Source organism: Melospiza melodia, chromosome 3 (assembly GCF_035770615.1).
Source record: "Melospiza melodia melodia isolate bMelMel2 chromosome 3, bMelMel2.pri, whole genome shotgun sequence".
Taxonomy (NCBI): domain Eukaryota; kingdom Metazoa; phylum Chordata; class Aves; order Passeriformes; family Passerellidae; genus Melospiza; species Melospiza melodia.
The window spans coordinates 15,168,474-15,184,145 of record NC_086196.1 but is presented as its reverse complement, the minus strand read 5'-3'; the positions used below and the strand labels follow the sequence as shown (position 1 = coordinate 15,184,145).

The window sequence follows — 15,672 nt, the reverse complement described above, 5'->3', positions numbered from 1 at the left end:
TGCATTTCTACAATTAAAGAAGCAGTCTTGCCTGTGTAGCTGGGAAAGGCAAACTTTTACTTGATCAATGCAACATTTCAAGGGAGTACCTTTTTTAGGTTTATTTACTGGAGCTTTGATATGTTACACAGTGTGGTTATTTTATACAGTAGTTTTGAAAGAGATTTTGTTGGAAAATTCTTTCTTTGACAATTAACCTTCACAGTAGCAGCTGGAAGGCTGTGACACTGAACTTGGATTTCCTATAGCTGTGTTGACAAGAAATGTAATTAAGGTATTGCAAACATAAGTGGAGGAGGCCTGTATGGATGTGAAAAATTATGGTAATGTCAGTGATTTGCCTGAAAATTAAGCAACAGTCCACCACTTCTGTGACTGAAAATATACATCCTTTCTTTCAGTTGCATTAACTACAACCACCCTTCACAGTAAAATATCTTTTGTTATTAGCACATATAGTCATTCTTGCAGAAGAACCTTCTAGAAAGTAATGTCTTCATGAAAGCTGAAGTTACTGTTTGGCTTCATTTTACAGCAGTGTATGATATGACAGGCTTAACAACTTTGATACCTTCTCTGAAACAGATTTTTTGTTAAATATAACATAGTTATTTGCCTAATCTAGCATTTTTAAATTTGTAAATCATTAAATTGCAATTTTAAGAGCATTTTAAAACTACTTTTGTCTCCATTAACTCTAGTTTTGGCACACAGAATTCAAAATAGAAACTCTTGCATTGGTATGTGTAAAAGCTCTCCACAGAGCATATTTTCATATTTTACATGATTTACATATTGTGCACTTCCTTGTTTGCCTGTAGAAACAGCCACTATAAATAAAAATCAGTTGCCTCTTCAATAGAAACCATGAACTCGTGGAAAACAAAACAAAATATTTTAGCAACTATGGTCTCCTGATTGGTCTTACCTAAGACTCAATTTAATTCCTTGCCTATCTACCATCTCTGGCATGGTGGATAGGAAACATTCCATGATCCATGACTGCAGGCATGTCCATGGTTGGTCAGTCAGGAGAGACATTTTGTCTGTTGAAGACTTCATGGTTTCCTTCACCTGCTGCTCCTAGAGTTCTTCTCTTAGATGTCCACAGGGATATAGTGTTTTATGAAATTTCACCAGGCAGTGAGCAGGAAAGGTTTGGTGGAATTTTGAGTTCCTTGTTTAATGCCCGCTGTTTGTTGAAGAGGATAAATCCAGCTTTGTTAGAAAGAGTAGCTACATTAACATGGAAAAGAAAATCAGATTTTTTATTACCCCATCTCATTTGAGCAGAGGTAATATAGAGTAATTTTGTAACTTTTATATAATGATTTTGTGGTATTTTAGATGGAAATAATGGTTTACCATTAAGACATTTATCCCCAGCTTTGAATGGTAACACCATTAGCCTGTTATTTCCTTATTTTCCTCATATTTAAATATGACAAAGCACAATCAGAAGAAGGAAAATAAAGCTGGAGTATTTTCAATGAATACAGTAATTAGGTTAAAAATTTAGATTAAGTTAATTTATTCTTCCAAGTGTTCTTTGTACTTTATTCTGTTTGAGGAATGTGATTAAATATGCATCACTTTTTCTAACACTGAACTGAAATCAAAATAAGCCTTTATCAGTGTAATTACAGCAAGCTCATACCTAGGAGTTTTGAGGTGAACACTAAATCATGTTCTGTTGTTTAAAACATCCATAAAATAGCATATAATCTGTGTGGAAGACTAATCCTTCATTAATTATATTTGTTTCTGTTAGTAGCTGCTTATTTTTAATCATTAATTATTAAGAAAAGAACAAGGCAGTAATCTGTGGAAACTTGACAGGATTATTTGTCTCAAGAGCTGTCATCTTTTTTTAGTTCCTCTAACCATTAGGCAGTAAAGGCAGTATTAAGCTTAAAAATGGATAGCTTTCAGTCTTTTTAGCTTTTTAAAAGATTTCCTTATTCTAGATAATTTTGGCTTACTGCTTAGATTAACCTTTTTTCTCCTTTCCCTGTGCTTACTAAAAGACACCTGTCTGTGTCTGACAAACTTGAAGCTTCCTGTAAGTGTTCATACATCTGCTATTCTGGAAAATCAACTTCACAGATGTATTGCCAGAAACACTGAATTTTTGTTTTGAGAAATGCCCATTAGCTTTTGTAGATAGATTTCTTTTGACCCATTTTGGTTTGGTTTGGCTTTTTTCGTTTGTTTGGGGTTTTTTTGGCGGGAGGGGGGTGTTTTGTTTAGGGTATTTTGAGGAGCTCAGAGCCTGCTTGTGACAGGAGCTACCAACTTTCATTTCTGATTAGAGATGAAGGTTTTTTGAAGAGCAAGCGCTAGTACTGTCCAGAACTGATCTCGAAATTGAGAATACCCAAAATATAAGGTTTGCTGGTCAGTTTCCTTCGATATGGTGTTCATGTACACTAAACGTAAGTGAGTGCAAGCAGAGCAGTAAGAACTCACTTTCTGTACACTGTACAATCACATAATAGTTTGGTCTGGAAGGAACCTTTAAAGGTTATCTTGTGCAACATCCCCTACAATGAGCATGGACATCTTCACCTAGATCAGATCACTCAGAGCCCATCCAATCTGGCCTTGCATGTTTCCAGCAAAGGAGCATCCACCACCTCTCTGGACCGTTTGTGCCAGTGTCTCACCAGCCTCACTGTAAAACTTCCTTCCTAATATGTAGTCTGAATTGACTCTCTGGTCTGTCACCATTTTTTCTTATCATCCCCCTTCAAGTATTGAAGGGCTGCAAATGTCCTGTTTATTTCTGTTTCAATACTCATTCTCTTCTTAGTGTGCAAGCTTTACAAGTATTCCAGTTTCCTTTTCATATGCCATGTTAATGCCCATTGTAGATGTGTTTTTATTACAAACTTAATTGAAAAAAGGGCACAAAAAATGGAAAATTGAAATCTGACCTGTAAACAAATCACTAACAAAATGGCTTATAAAAAGAGTGTTAATGAAGTGTCTTATATCTTTCTTCACTCTAGGGATAGATTTTTCTAGCTTTTTATGTTTTAAAAGAAATTGAAAACTCTCCTAATGCACGTAGCCAGTTGCATAAAATGATTTTTTGAATACTAGTCTGCCTTTTACCATTTCCACACTTCTGCCCTAAGGGTGTATTTTTTTTTTTCTTTTTCCTAAACAGAATGCTCAGTTCTGTTACATCTCCTTTCTGTGAAAATACACTTTTTTTTTCTTTTTTTTGCCTTCTGAGGATGAAGTTTTTGGTAATGGATTTTATCTTTTGGAGACATATCATGTATCTGAGAGTTTAAAACCCTGAATATTTCTATATATTCTGTACTATAAATTATAATTTGGCTGTTTCCAGATATTCTGAAGATTTTTAGAAAAATATTGAGATTCAAGCTTCACTCATAAAAAAGTTATTTAGCTTCCATATGCTAATACTGGTACTAAGAACAGCATTTTATCAGTCATATGTACAATGTATTTTTTGAAGGCAGTGTAATCTGCCTTCTATGCCTATTTCAAACTTTAGAAGTGCAATATAATAATATAAAATGAGCATGCTAAATTTTCATCATGCAACAAATCATTTTGCATCTGTTCTGAATAGACTCATATTGATTTTTAATCCAGTGTTGTTCACTGGAGTGGTGGCCACTTACTAAGAAAATAGGAAAGATGAAAATTCTAAATGCAGGAAGACATTAAAGGTTATAAAGATTTAGGTCTCTATTCCATATGATATAATCACTGTCCAGGAAATATATCTGTCTTTCTGACGTAGTAAATGACAAAACTGTAAATATTCTCTAACTCTTGACAAAAAATATTTTGGAATATCACAGTTATTTTTGCACATTACTATCAGCTGTGTAGTATTTTGGCTTTAGATGGAACAGTCAAATTAGTCTGGGCATGTGTTTGTTATTGGAAAGAGCAGAACTAGGAAGAGGCTGACATTTTTCGTATCAGAAGAGCTTTGACATGGTGATGACCTATGGAGAAAATACCCTTTTCCCTGGGTTTTTCAAATCATCTGCAGTCAGATAACTTGGTAACTATTTGTCTTTTTTTCTCTCTCTTGAATGCAGCTTTGACAAAGTAAGCCAGGCAAAGCTGTTGTTTTTCCAGTTCATCCAGGCATCATTGCTGCTCAAGTGGGGAGACACTTTGTGTTGCTGCTCAAGTGGTTTCCATGGGGAGACAAAGGGCAAAATCTGTCCCTCTCTCAGCACTGAGTCTGTTTAATGGAAAACCTTAGCTGAAAATGTCACTTTCATTGAGTTAGGAGCAAAGCTTGCTTTCCTACTAGAGTGGCTTTGGGTTGTATGTTTGTTTCTTTTTGCACCCAATTTTTACAACCTTTTAACCTCCAAAAGAAAACTGTATTTTAACTGAAACATCTTGGGATGGGAGTGGTGGACATTTTTCCATTCCTCTGTGCACAGAAGCTGCTGTTCCATGGTGGCTTGACCCCAGAGAAATCAGCAGATAGGATACTACTAACTCAGGTTCCAGTTGAGCTAATTTAAGCCAACAGAGATGCTGCAAGAGGATTTGGACAGAAAGTATGGTGACATTTATTTATCACTTTTAGGTCCATTTAGTTCATATTGATCTTTAAGGTGGTGAGATTAGAAGTGAATATTCTGCTGACCTAATTAATCTGTGTTAGAAGCACTGAACTTTAACTGTGCTTTTCCTTTCAAGTTTCATTTAAGAGTTCTAGTATTTTTTCCCATTCTTGTTGGTTTTTGCATTACTCCGACATAAAAATAAAGCTGCTAGTTAAGAAGTGAAAATTGAACATTCTTATAATTATTGATCAATTCATATAAATACTACAAGTGCAAAAAATGAGATATGGTATTAGGGACCATTTTAATTGTGGCTTTGTCTTCCCTTAATAGTGGAAATGGTGACTCATCTACAACAGAGAAAGATCCACTCAGAGTCCTTGAAGGTATAATTTCTGCAGTGCATGCAAGCGTTGAAAAAGGGTAAGAGCTTCCTGTGTGGATTCTTTGGGTGAGACTTTGAAAGATGCTTCTCATGAAATCTTTGAAGGTACAATACTGAATATGGATGATTTTTCTTCATGGATATATATAATGGGTTTGCACTTAATTTTCTAAGACTTTATTCTGGAACGGGCTATCATTTTTCATGTTAGAAGTCTGAGCCCTGACAGAAGCCTTTACTTGATCATTTGGAAGAAAGCACTGAACCTAAAATTTAGATAACTGTGTATTATAGTGAAATGAGAAAATGGTTTTTCAGCTGTGACTGCTGCAGATTGTTTATCTACCAGGAGCATGTCACTGCTTTTGTTTTAATTTAGTTGATAAACTGCAAATTATAATGATTCACTTTCAGATATCGTAATTTAGATATCTAAGTTTGTCCATATTTGTAAAGTATAGTGCAGAAATAATTTTCCAAATGCTGTATGATGCTTCACCACATTTTTTTCTCCTCTTTTGGGAATGTCCTTACTTCTGATCACATAATGGCCTCTATGTCTCACTGACATTTTCCATTTCACTTCCTGTAAAGAAAAGGAAGAAACAAAAAAAAAAATCCTTTTTTTACCCCCAGATGTACAAATGAAGAATTCATGTATAATAATGATAATAAGATTCCCTACTTTCTGGTCGCCACACAAAAACAGTTACACTATTTTTTTGAGGCTTCTGCAATGAAACTAAATGAGTTGAATGTTGGATACTTAAGTAGACTGAATTGGTGTAAAGATTTGCCGTAAATATAATTTGCAGTATTCTAAGTTATAAAGGACAAGCCAGTACTATTTTATTCTGAGATACACTTTCTGGAGTCTTTTATTTGTATACTTCATCAACATTTAACTGCTGAAACAGTAGTCTGGAGTGAAAGTAATTATGATTGCAAGGGACTGTTTATATTCCTTTAAATATTTATTTATTAACTTAAAACTCAGCTACTCAATTTATGAAACAGAAATATTTTCCTCAGGAATACATATGTAAGCCTCAAGTGCACGCTCTACAAACTCTTGAAATATTCCAGCAAGTCCCTTTAATTCCCAGACTTTTAATTTACAGTTTGAATGCCACCTGTTCAGCAAAGGCATGTCTAATTCAGCTGGAGTTCTGTGCTAACAGCATCATTCAGACAATATTAAGCCTAAGTAAAATTGAAATCCCTGTAATATGAAAACCTCACATGTCAATGTTCATTATTTCATAGCTGCAGGACAGGTTAACTTGGTATTTTCTGTTTCATATTACTTTCTCGACTGTCTTGTTAAGACAAATAAGGGAACATTAGTTACAAATCACATTCCACCAGGAGCCCCTTGCTCGGCTTCTTTTTTTAAGAAAAAAGTTTGCTTGAGTTTGAAACATTACTGAAAGTTAAAACAGCATTTACTCATTTGGTATCTGTTAGTTTTTAGCCTCCAAGGGACAGCCCAGATTATTCTGTCTCCAGCTGTGAACTGCTTGGTCAGTTCATGGTGATCTGTGAACTATGAATGCTTCCCCACAGTTAAAATGTATTGATAGAATTCACTTTCTGAATCAAATTATTTACTTAAGAGTTTTCCTAATTAACAAAGTCTGACCCCGAAACTTAGGAATTTTAACATCTCTTTTTTTTTTCTTTCTAAGGATTTTGAACTTATTACAATCATTATCATGCTAAGAACTTAGAATGATCAAGCTGGCTAGAGATGGTACAGGAAAAAAAAAATAGGACTAGAGCTGTGAATAGGAGAAAATAATTTGTGTGTGTGGAATGGAAAGAAAGGGCTTTTAAAGGAAGAAAAAGGGTGCAAGGTGACAGTATGAATAAGCATTCCAAGATAAGTGTCATACTAAAAATGTAAGCATTCAAGCTGGTTTTCCATAAAATCAGATGGTGTGGTAGTACAGGCATCAGTCAGGCCTGTACCACCCAGACCCCATGAAAAGTCTTGGACTTCCAGATGCTGAAAGCCAGCACCACTGTATGGTACCAGGGTAGTTTATGGGAGAATATGTAAGTCTACAGATGGATTCCTATGGTATTACATGGTTGTTTGAAGTCCAGGAAAAGTTCTTCTGCCACACAGCTATGCTCCTGGTTTACAAGGGTTGGTTTTCCTGCAGCCTCACAGAGGTCAGAGCTTCCATTTCCTGTTGTTAGGTATTTCTTACAACCTGAATGTGCTTTTTAAGTTTTAAAAATGCATGTAGTATTTTCATTATGATTATTACCTGAGACTGTTTAACACAGTATTATTTAATTACAGGGAGAAAATAGTTTCTTCAGATGACCTTCTGGAGTGGTTGAGACCTTTCTGTGGTGATGACTCCCTGCCAGTGAAGCCTCGCATCAGGGTATTGCAAATTCTGGAGCAAGCCTTCCATCTCAGTGATGAGGATAGCAAGCTGCTTGTGTACTTCAGGACACAGGCTGTTCTCAGAGCCTGCTGGCCTGAAACAAAGGTATTAATACTGATTGCTGCAAATTACAGCATTAAACTGTTTTGTGTGTGAGGATTACATAATGGATCACTGGTCTGCAGTATATGGTTGTGATGCATCCTGCTGTCTGGAAACTAATCCTACTTTCCTTTTTAAATCAAACTTCTGATACATTCTGATTCTTTGGAAAACAAAGTTACATAAAAGTAAACGACTTCTCTAATTTTTGTTTAGGATCAGGAGTACATGATACTGAACTTGATGAAACACTAGTTTTCCTCCATTTCAAACATTGACTTTGATGTTTTTGTATCTTCTTTCTTTTCTGACCATTTTTTTCTGTCAGTTTTATCTTCCCTCTTTATCTTCTACTTGGTGTCACATTTTGCTCAGAATTAGAATGATAATTACTGGCCACTGGCCAGACTCTTTTAGTCTTGAGCCTTTAAATATTATTGTATGAATGTGTAGCAGTCTTGAAATCATGTGAAATACCTCTTGCTGCATGTAGAATTGTTCAGAAGCAGAGTTACTTTTTAGTCATTTTCTAAGTGCCTCTCCCTATGCCAAGACCTTATAGAACAAAAATAGAATATTTCTAATAGTTCCCAAAAAATCTATGAAACAAACCCACTTTATATTCATATAATACAAAAGCAATATCTCAGTTTTGACTTGCTGTGCTAAATTCATCCAAGGGAGCAATCCTAATAAAAATCTTAAAAGGTAAAGAAAGTACTTATCTCTTGGTTTCTTTGGAAATCACTTTTTCTTTTGTATTTACAGTAATGCCAGCATTTAACTCCTCAACTACTATGCAGGTGTCTGTGATTGGATTCTTCATTTCAATCCTTTGTCAGTATTTGTGTTGCCTGTGACCTGCTTTCCAATTCAAAATAATTTCCAATTATAAAACATTCAACTAGAGTATGTCTTAAGAAAACAAGATACAAGCAGATAATAGCTTTCAGCCATGTTTGTAGAAGACAGAAAAAGAACCTGTATTTGACAGAAGCCTTATGAGACTCATTACAATTGTGATTTCACTTTAAATATTTATCAAATTTTTTTTTCTCCCATAATTTTGTATGTCAGGATGTATAACTTTGCAAAAAGAAACTCTCATCCATTTGGTTACAAAACCTAATTTTAAGACTTAATTGAATGCATTTCATATGCTGCTGTCTCATGTGTAGCTCACTGCCCCCCAGAACCCCCAGGGCTCCCTCAGCAGAGGTGAGACAGCCACAGCTGTGCTGTCCCCGCCTGTGCTGTTCCAGGAGCTGTTAAACCTTGTGCAAATTTTGCTGCCTCACTCTTCCAGCCTGTTCAGGCCTCTCCATATAATCAGCTACGTTTGGTTTCCTGAAGGGATTTATAGAATACTCCTAGTTTCAAGCAGGAAAACCTGGTTTTCTTTTTGTGAGGGAAGAAGTTTGTACTGGCTGAGCAACAGTTCATCTGCTCATCATAGAGTTGCTGATCACTTCAGTGCTTCACACTTTTTCTGATGAGTAAGCAAGTAGTGCAAGAAGACGTAATAAAGCTTGAAAAATGCACTAGATAAGCTCAAACCTTTCAGAGATAACTGTATGAAAATATGTACACAACACCATAGTACTAATTTCTCTGTATATACTATTTATTGTTTAGCTAAGTGTAGAAGTAACTTTCATGCTTAACAATAGTTAAAGCAGTGCTTAAATGTACATACATAGAAATCATTGGTTATGCACCCCAGTTTCTGCAACAGAGTGCAATTATAAGAATCCTATTGGAATATATTAAAAGTTATTCTCATTTTCATGTCAGCTCAAGCTCAGTGTGGTTGATAAGAACCCTTTCTTTGCTTCAAATATTTTGTGCTAGGTAACTAATGTGTTATTAGACAGCACAGTCATGTTGGCTTGTCCATTAGATACCTGTCACTGAAAGTCAAAGTTCTTCACAAATGTCCAAGAAAAGAAATAAGTGGTCTTAGATGTATTTATTTTGGATTTTTTCCTCTTTTAGTCAGCTGATGTCAAATGCAAGTCTACAAACTGATACGAGAAAAGGAAGTGATGGCCTTGTTTGAGGTCTTACTAAGTTTGCATATTTTGTGAACTAACAAACAAGGAAAATATAATCATAAAATAACAGATTGAAAACTATACATGTCCCAGTCCTTTAGGTATGTTAGTGGAACAAGAACACTGCAGAAGTCAGTGCTTTCATGGTTGCTGGAAAGCAAGGAGAGAGGTTTCTGTATGAGCTTTGGCAGAGCATTATGGTTAAGACACAATTTTCTCATGCAAGTTCACACTTCAGGTACGAAGACCTTTAAAAGCAACCCTGTTTATACAGGAGGGAGTATTGAAGGACAGCTTAAAAGTTTAATCAGGTTGCTGAGTAATCCTGGAAGAAGTAGTAAACAGGAGGAATCTCATCTTTCAAACTATGTCAGTCTGCCTGCCTTGTCTGTAGGCATCACTTTCACTAGTATCCCTCCACCTTTATCAATTTGGTCATCCTTTCTCATCCAGAAAAATAATTTAAAAAATCAATCACATCTTAAATAAGTGGGGAGGGAAGGGGCTGTGGATTGAATGCTGGTTTTAGATTTTATAGGAATGTATTTAAAGGTTGGTTTTCAGGGCTTTTTAATGAACTTTAGATTGCAAATAGGTCAAAAATACGTTCATTATCTTGCTTCCAGATTGTTGTATCATTACTTGTGTGGCATTTCTTACATGCTTTTGGGGGATCCCTCTTCTCCTATAGCAGTCCTTGGCACAAAAAGGGACAGCAGATATTATAAAGTATGAATATGGATTTCTATTTAATAAAGATAATTTTAATGATATTGCAGTGTTCAATTACCAGAAAACGTGTGAAAGCCACCCTCAGTGTGCCTACTAATCCTCTTAGACAGGCTTTGCATACATCAAGGAGGGACTTAATATTTAATTATGCTCTAGGTGCTGTAAGTAGTGGTCCCACAAATCAATGTGCTGGGAAACAGGCCAGCTCCTACAAAATTAAAAATGTACTTTATGGAAGCAGCTACCTATCAAACATTCAGAAACACAGTGATTTCCAGTTCTCTAATGATTAGTTAACAAAATTAAAAATTCAGGGGTCCTCATTTTTCAAAGGCTTGAGAGTCTTTAATTCACATTCCAGTAGCATCCCACGCTATGGAGGAGGAGGAGGCATGCCTTGTTTTAATCCCCTTGATGAATTTTATCTGAGCTCTTCAGGTTCTGTAATTTTCTAGTTAACTGGTGCATGAAAAATATGGGTCAAAATACTGGCTTTTTCTATATTAAAAAATGTTGGTGGGGGAAGAAAGACATCATTTAGAATGTTGGTATCAAAATTTATCTTTATTCATCTAAGATGGGAAATCCATTTCTTTTCAAATAGTATAAAAATATAGTCTGTAATGACTCAGTAGTGTCTAACGAGCCTGAAGTGTCAGCTAACAGGTTGTGTGTTTGTAGTTAGCTGTTCAGCTCAGTGACCAGTTACAAGGCATAGGTTACAGAAATGAGCTGGGGTTTGCCTCAGGAAGTTACAGGGGCACTAAAAAGCTTCTGGAAGTACACCAAGGCTTACTTTCATATACAAAGTTATTCATTGTGAAGCTTCTACAAAACACACCTTTTCTTAAAAGGATTGTTTCATTATTATGCAAATGCAAAATGTAATTACTACTTGCATGCCACTTAAATGCAAATAGCTTTGTCATTTAGAGAAGGTAATCTCATTTAGCCTTCTCCCTCATATTGTTGTATTATAGTTTTTTCATGATCTTGGGGTATAGAGAGCTGCTGAGGGCTAAATGGTTTTGAAAATTTGAAGGAATGTCTATTAAGGATTTAAAAGTGTAACTTTGGGCGCTTCTCTTATTTTTTTCTAAAGTTTAGCTTTGAAATATTGACAGATTAATTGGTGTTGTGTGTGTGGGATGTGCCCAAAACATTTTCCTTCTTTCCTGCCTGTCTGGCAGTTGATGTATGGCATATGCAAAATTGTGTCTCAGCAACCTCAGTAATGTCTGCATTGACTTTCCAAGAGCTTGGGGTGACTGTCAAGACTCCATTGCTGCTTTGTTCATCTTTTAACCCTGTTAATGAAAAATGGCGTTTCTTCATACTAGTTCCTTGAGAAAAATCTCAATGGGAATATCAATGTCCAGTGATTTTCATCTTTTTCCCATTTCCTCTTCTTATGTCATAGATTTAAACATGAGAAGTCCATTTTGTTGAAGCCATTTATCAGGTAACAGTGGAATGTGTATTTAGTTTGATCTGGCAAAACACAAGGGAAGGAGCTGTATCTGTTTTATCCTCAGCCATCTTTTATTTGTGAAAAATGCTTAATTAGAAGGAAGATTTATGTTCCTATCAACTCTGAGTCAATTTGTTATGATGTTGTTTGTAATTCTAGAGACATTGTTTCTCTGCTGGTAATGCATAAAAATTAAGCTTAAGAAATTTAATTTAAGTTTTAATTAATATTTTAAAACACTAATTTCCACTCCTTGAAGATGCAATTCATCCATATGAAAACATGTGATTTTTTTTCAGGGAACATAAATTGTAGCGTGTATGATTAATTAAATACTTTTAGATGCAAATGAAATATTCTCCATTAACTACACAAGTATAGCTGATAACACAAAGTGTAGAGAAAAGCAGCAGTGTGAGTGCACACAAGTTTTGAATTGAGCCCTGGGCCCTGCAATGCTCTGTGACCAGTAGCAGTGGCTTCAAAGGAAGATAAGAATGTTCTGGAGTGGATTGATGGGGGATCATTCACTTTCTCTCATAGGTCTTTTGTAATGAAGGTTTAAGTGCAGAATGGTTGAAACCGTGTATAATCAGTTTTGATCCCAGAAAAATTAAGAGCTTATTAGCAATATAATCAGACTTCTGTTATTATATTTCAAAGAAATCAGTGGATAAACTGTGATTCAATCTTGGGTATCCCCTGCTAAATTTTCAGCCTTAGAACACACCATGCATCACTGAGCACAAAACATGCTGAAACTTTGTGAAGGAGGGATGCCATCCAGAGGGACCTGGACAAGCTCAAAAAGTGGGCCCATAGGAATCTCATGAGTTTTACAAGATCAAGTGCTGGTGCTGCACCTGGACCAGGGAAAGTCCTGGTGTCATCCTGGGGGATGAACAAACAGATCAGAGCAGCCTGGCTGAGAAGGACTTGGGGATGCTGTGGGTGAGAGGCTGGACATGACCCAGCCATGTGCCCCTGCAGCCCAGAAAGCCAAACGTGCCCTGGGCTGCATCCAGAGCAGTGTGGGCAGCAGGGGAGGGAGGGGATTCTGCCCCTCTGCTCTGCCCTGCCCTGGTGAGACCCCACCTGCAGTGCTGCACCCAGCCCTGGAGTCTCCATGAGCAGAAGGCTGTTGGAGTGCATCCAGAGGAGGCCACCAAGATGATTTGAGGGAGAGAGCACCTCTCTTGCGAGGAAAGGCTGAGAGAACTGGGATTGTTCAGCCTGGGATGACCTAAATATGGCCTTCCAGCACCTGGAAGGAGTCACCAAAATAGATGGAGAAGGACTTTCTGTAAGAACCTGAAGTGACAGGACAAGGGGGAATGGCTTCAGACTGGAAGAGAGTAGGTTTAAACTAAGTGGTAGAAAAAAAATCTTTACTACGGTCGTGGTGAGGCACTGGAACAGGTTGTCCTTAGAAGTTGGGGTTGCCGCATTCCTGGGAGTATTTTAAGGCCAGCTTTGAAGGGGCTTTGAGCAACCTGGTCTAGTGGAAGGTGTGCCTGCCCATGGCAGGGGTGTTGGAACTGGATGTTTTCTAAGGTCCCTTCCAACCCAAAGCATTCTGTGGTTCTGTGACTTAACCTTTTTATGTGATTTGTTAAGTTTTGTGGTTTTTTAGGATATTAAAATCCATAAAATCAAATTTTTTATTCACTACACTTTTTTCCCTTATTCTGTTGTTTACTCTCAGTAACCAATTCCAGTCACACCTCCTCCACAGCTTTTTCTCTCCATAAGTATCCTCTCGTCTATCTCAAAACCCACTGTGATATGTAGTACACCTCCTGAGAAAGGTAATTGGAGAAGTGAATATGCTGTCCTTGTGGAAATTAAGACTCCATGGTTATGCATCCCAGCACCTTGATTGCTCTCTTGACTTCATCTGTACATCAACCAGAGGTCTCTGGATTTCATTCAGCGAGGCTCAGGTTACTGTTTTGACTTGATTAGACTAATTTAGCATATTTTAAAATGCAGTAGTGTTACCATTGTTACATTTTATTTGCCATCATAGAGTCATTTACTTACCTAAGACTTTTTTTAAAGTCTTTTGGAGGTTTCTTTTGACATAAACTAGCCTTGACAATCATTTGTCTGTGTTTTTGTCTTTTCCATGCTTGCAGTCTCCCCAAAACATAGTTTATGTAAACAAGGAAGCAGCCATAAACCCATGAGAAATTCTACTTTTTACCTTTACTATTTGGTTATAAACCGCTTTTTTTTTGTTTACATTTTTGGGTTTTTTTCCTCTTAGTAGATTATGCCCTTCAATGTTTCTAGTGAGGAATGTAGTTCTAAGCCCTTTGAAAATGTAAGTAAATTGTAAAACTGTTTTTCTTTAGGCATTTTTAGTGTTAGTATCTTAAATGAGTGTGTTTTTATTAATAACTGTGACAATAGATGCTGTCCTTTTTTCCAAACAGATTTCTTATTCCATCAGCCATTGTGCTTGTTGACAATTCTTATTTAGAGATCTGCAAACTCTGTATCATCTGAGTGACCTCACTCAGGTATTCTTGAAATAGTTCTTACTTAATAGGAATTTGTGATATTTCACGTTGATTGAGAGAGTGAGGGGCTCTTTTTCCACATTGCTGCTATTGTTACTCAGGGACCCAGCTATCAAGACTGTGACTGCATCAACTACACCAAATCAAAAAGAAAACCACCAACTGCAGTGCTTCTGTAATGTCATTTGGTATGACAGGTGCTGCCTGCCCTATTCAGATTATTTTTATGGCTGCAGCAGAGCTACTCACTTATTTCAGATTTTACAACCTAAATAATTTTGTGATAACCATCCACCTGGTATTTTATTTGCTCCTGCCTAGATCATAACAACAATGAAGGAATTCTTCTTCTTTTTTAACTGGAAAGAGTTATAATACTGAAAGAGTTAAAATACTGAAATAACTGCAGTTGACAACAGTCTTCTGTTCCTGTAAGACAGTGTCTTAGTTTAGTTGGAGTCTTTCTTTTTAGAAATATATCTTTGACTTTTCTAGTCCTGCCTATTTGCAGGAAGATGTTTTGGAAGTACTAATTCTGAGAATGTTTCGCTTACATGTAAACAGCTTTTAGAAGAATTTTTCTTTATTAGCAAGAATTGCAGACTTTGGTTATCAAGACAGCAGTTATGCATAGGGGTGAATACTGTGAGCTTGTGGATGCTGCTTGATGGTAGTGATGATCAGAAGGGAAAATTAGAAACCACTTGTGTATGATATGAAGGAAATGGCTGAAGCTGAGTTAACAGCTTAAAAGACATCTATAAAGATGAAAATCTTGTAATTTCTGGGCTGGATCTTCTAATGTTGTTGTCTGGTCTGTTATTTATATAATGTATAAATTCTGAATTACAAAACAATGATTAGTAGTTGATGCATACACAGAAGATTACTTAACGTGCCTGTGAGTCACTCATGTTGCACAGGTGTTAGTTTTAACTATACATGCATCCAAATTTTTACATATTACCACACACCTGGTCAAGATACAATTTAAATAATGTGTGTTAGTCCTGTCTCTTTCAGTTCCATCTAGCTAGCTATAGGAGTCTTTCAAAAGCATCTTTTTTTTCATTATTTGCTGTTATTCTCCCTACCAATATCTATGTACAGTCCTCAGAGTTTTTCTCTGTACTTGCAGATTAGGACATAGTCTCCTGCAGAATTCAAATGAATGGATTTTGTTTTCTGCATGAGTTACTCATTTTTATGCATTAGGCAACACATTTGTGTTTATTGAATCTATATGCATTTCTTAGTGAGCTGCATATGAAGCAGATAAGGAATTAAACAATATATAAATCACTTCAGAAGAAAAAAGTTCTTGAGTATTTCTATAAGAACTCAACATGTGGCTGAGCCTTAGTTTGATTCATCACCAGTAGGCTTCTTGTTGATTTGTTTTTTTAGCTTGAATCTCATAACTTGCA

General features: G+C 36.3%; 1 protein-coding gene across 3 annotated transcripts in view; it reads left to right on the top strand.

The window, feature by feature from the left end:
- NBAS (NBAS subunit of NRZ tethering complex) overlaps positions 1-15,672 on the top strand; it is a 159,881-nt gene that overhangs the window by 117,018 nt on the left and 27,191 nt on the right. For all 3 annotated transcript variants that reach the window (XM_063150856.1, XM_063150857.1, XM_063150855.1), the window contains 2 exons: positions 4,908-4,997; positions 7,271-7,466. In XM_063150856.1, coding sequence (XP_063006926.1) covers positions 4,908-4,997; positions 7,271-7,466 — 286 coding nt within the window. The remainder of the gene's footprint in view (positions 1-4,907; positions 4,998-7,270; positions 7,467-15,672) is intronic.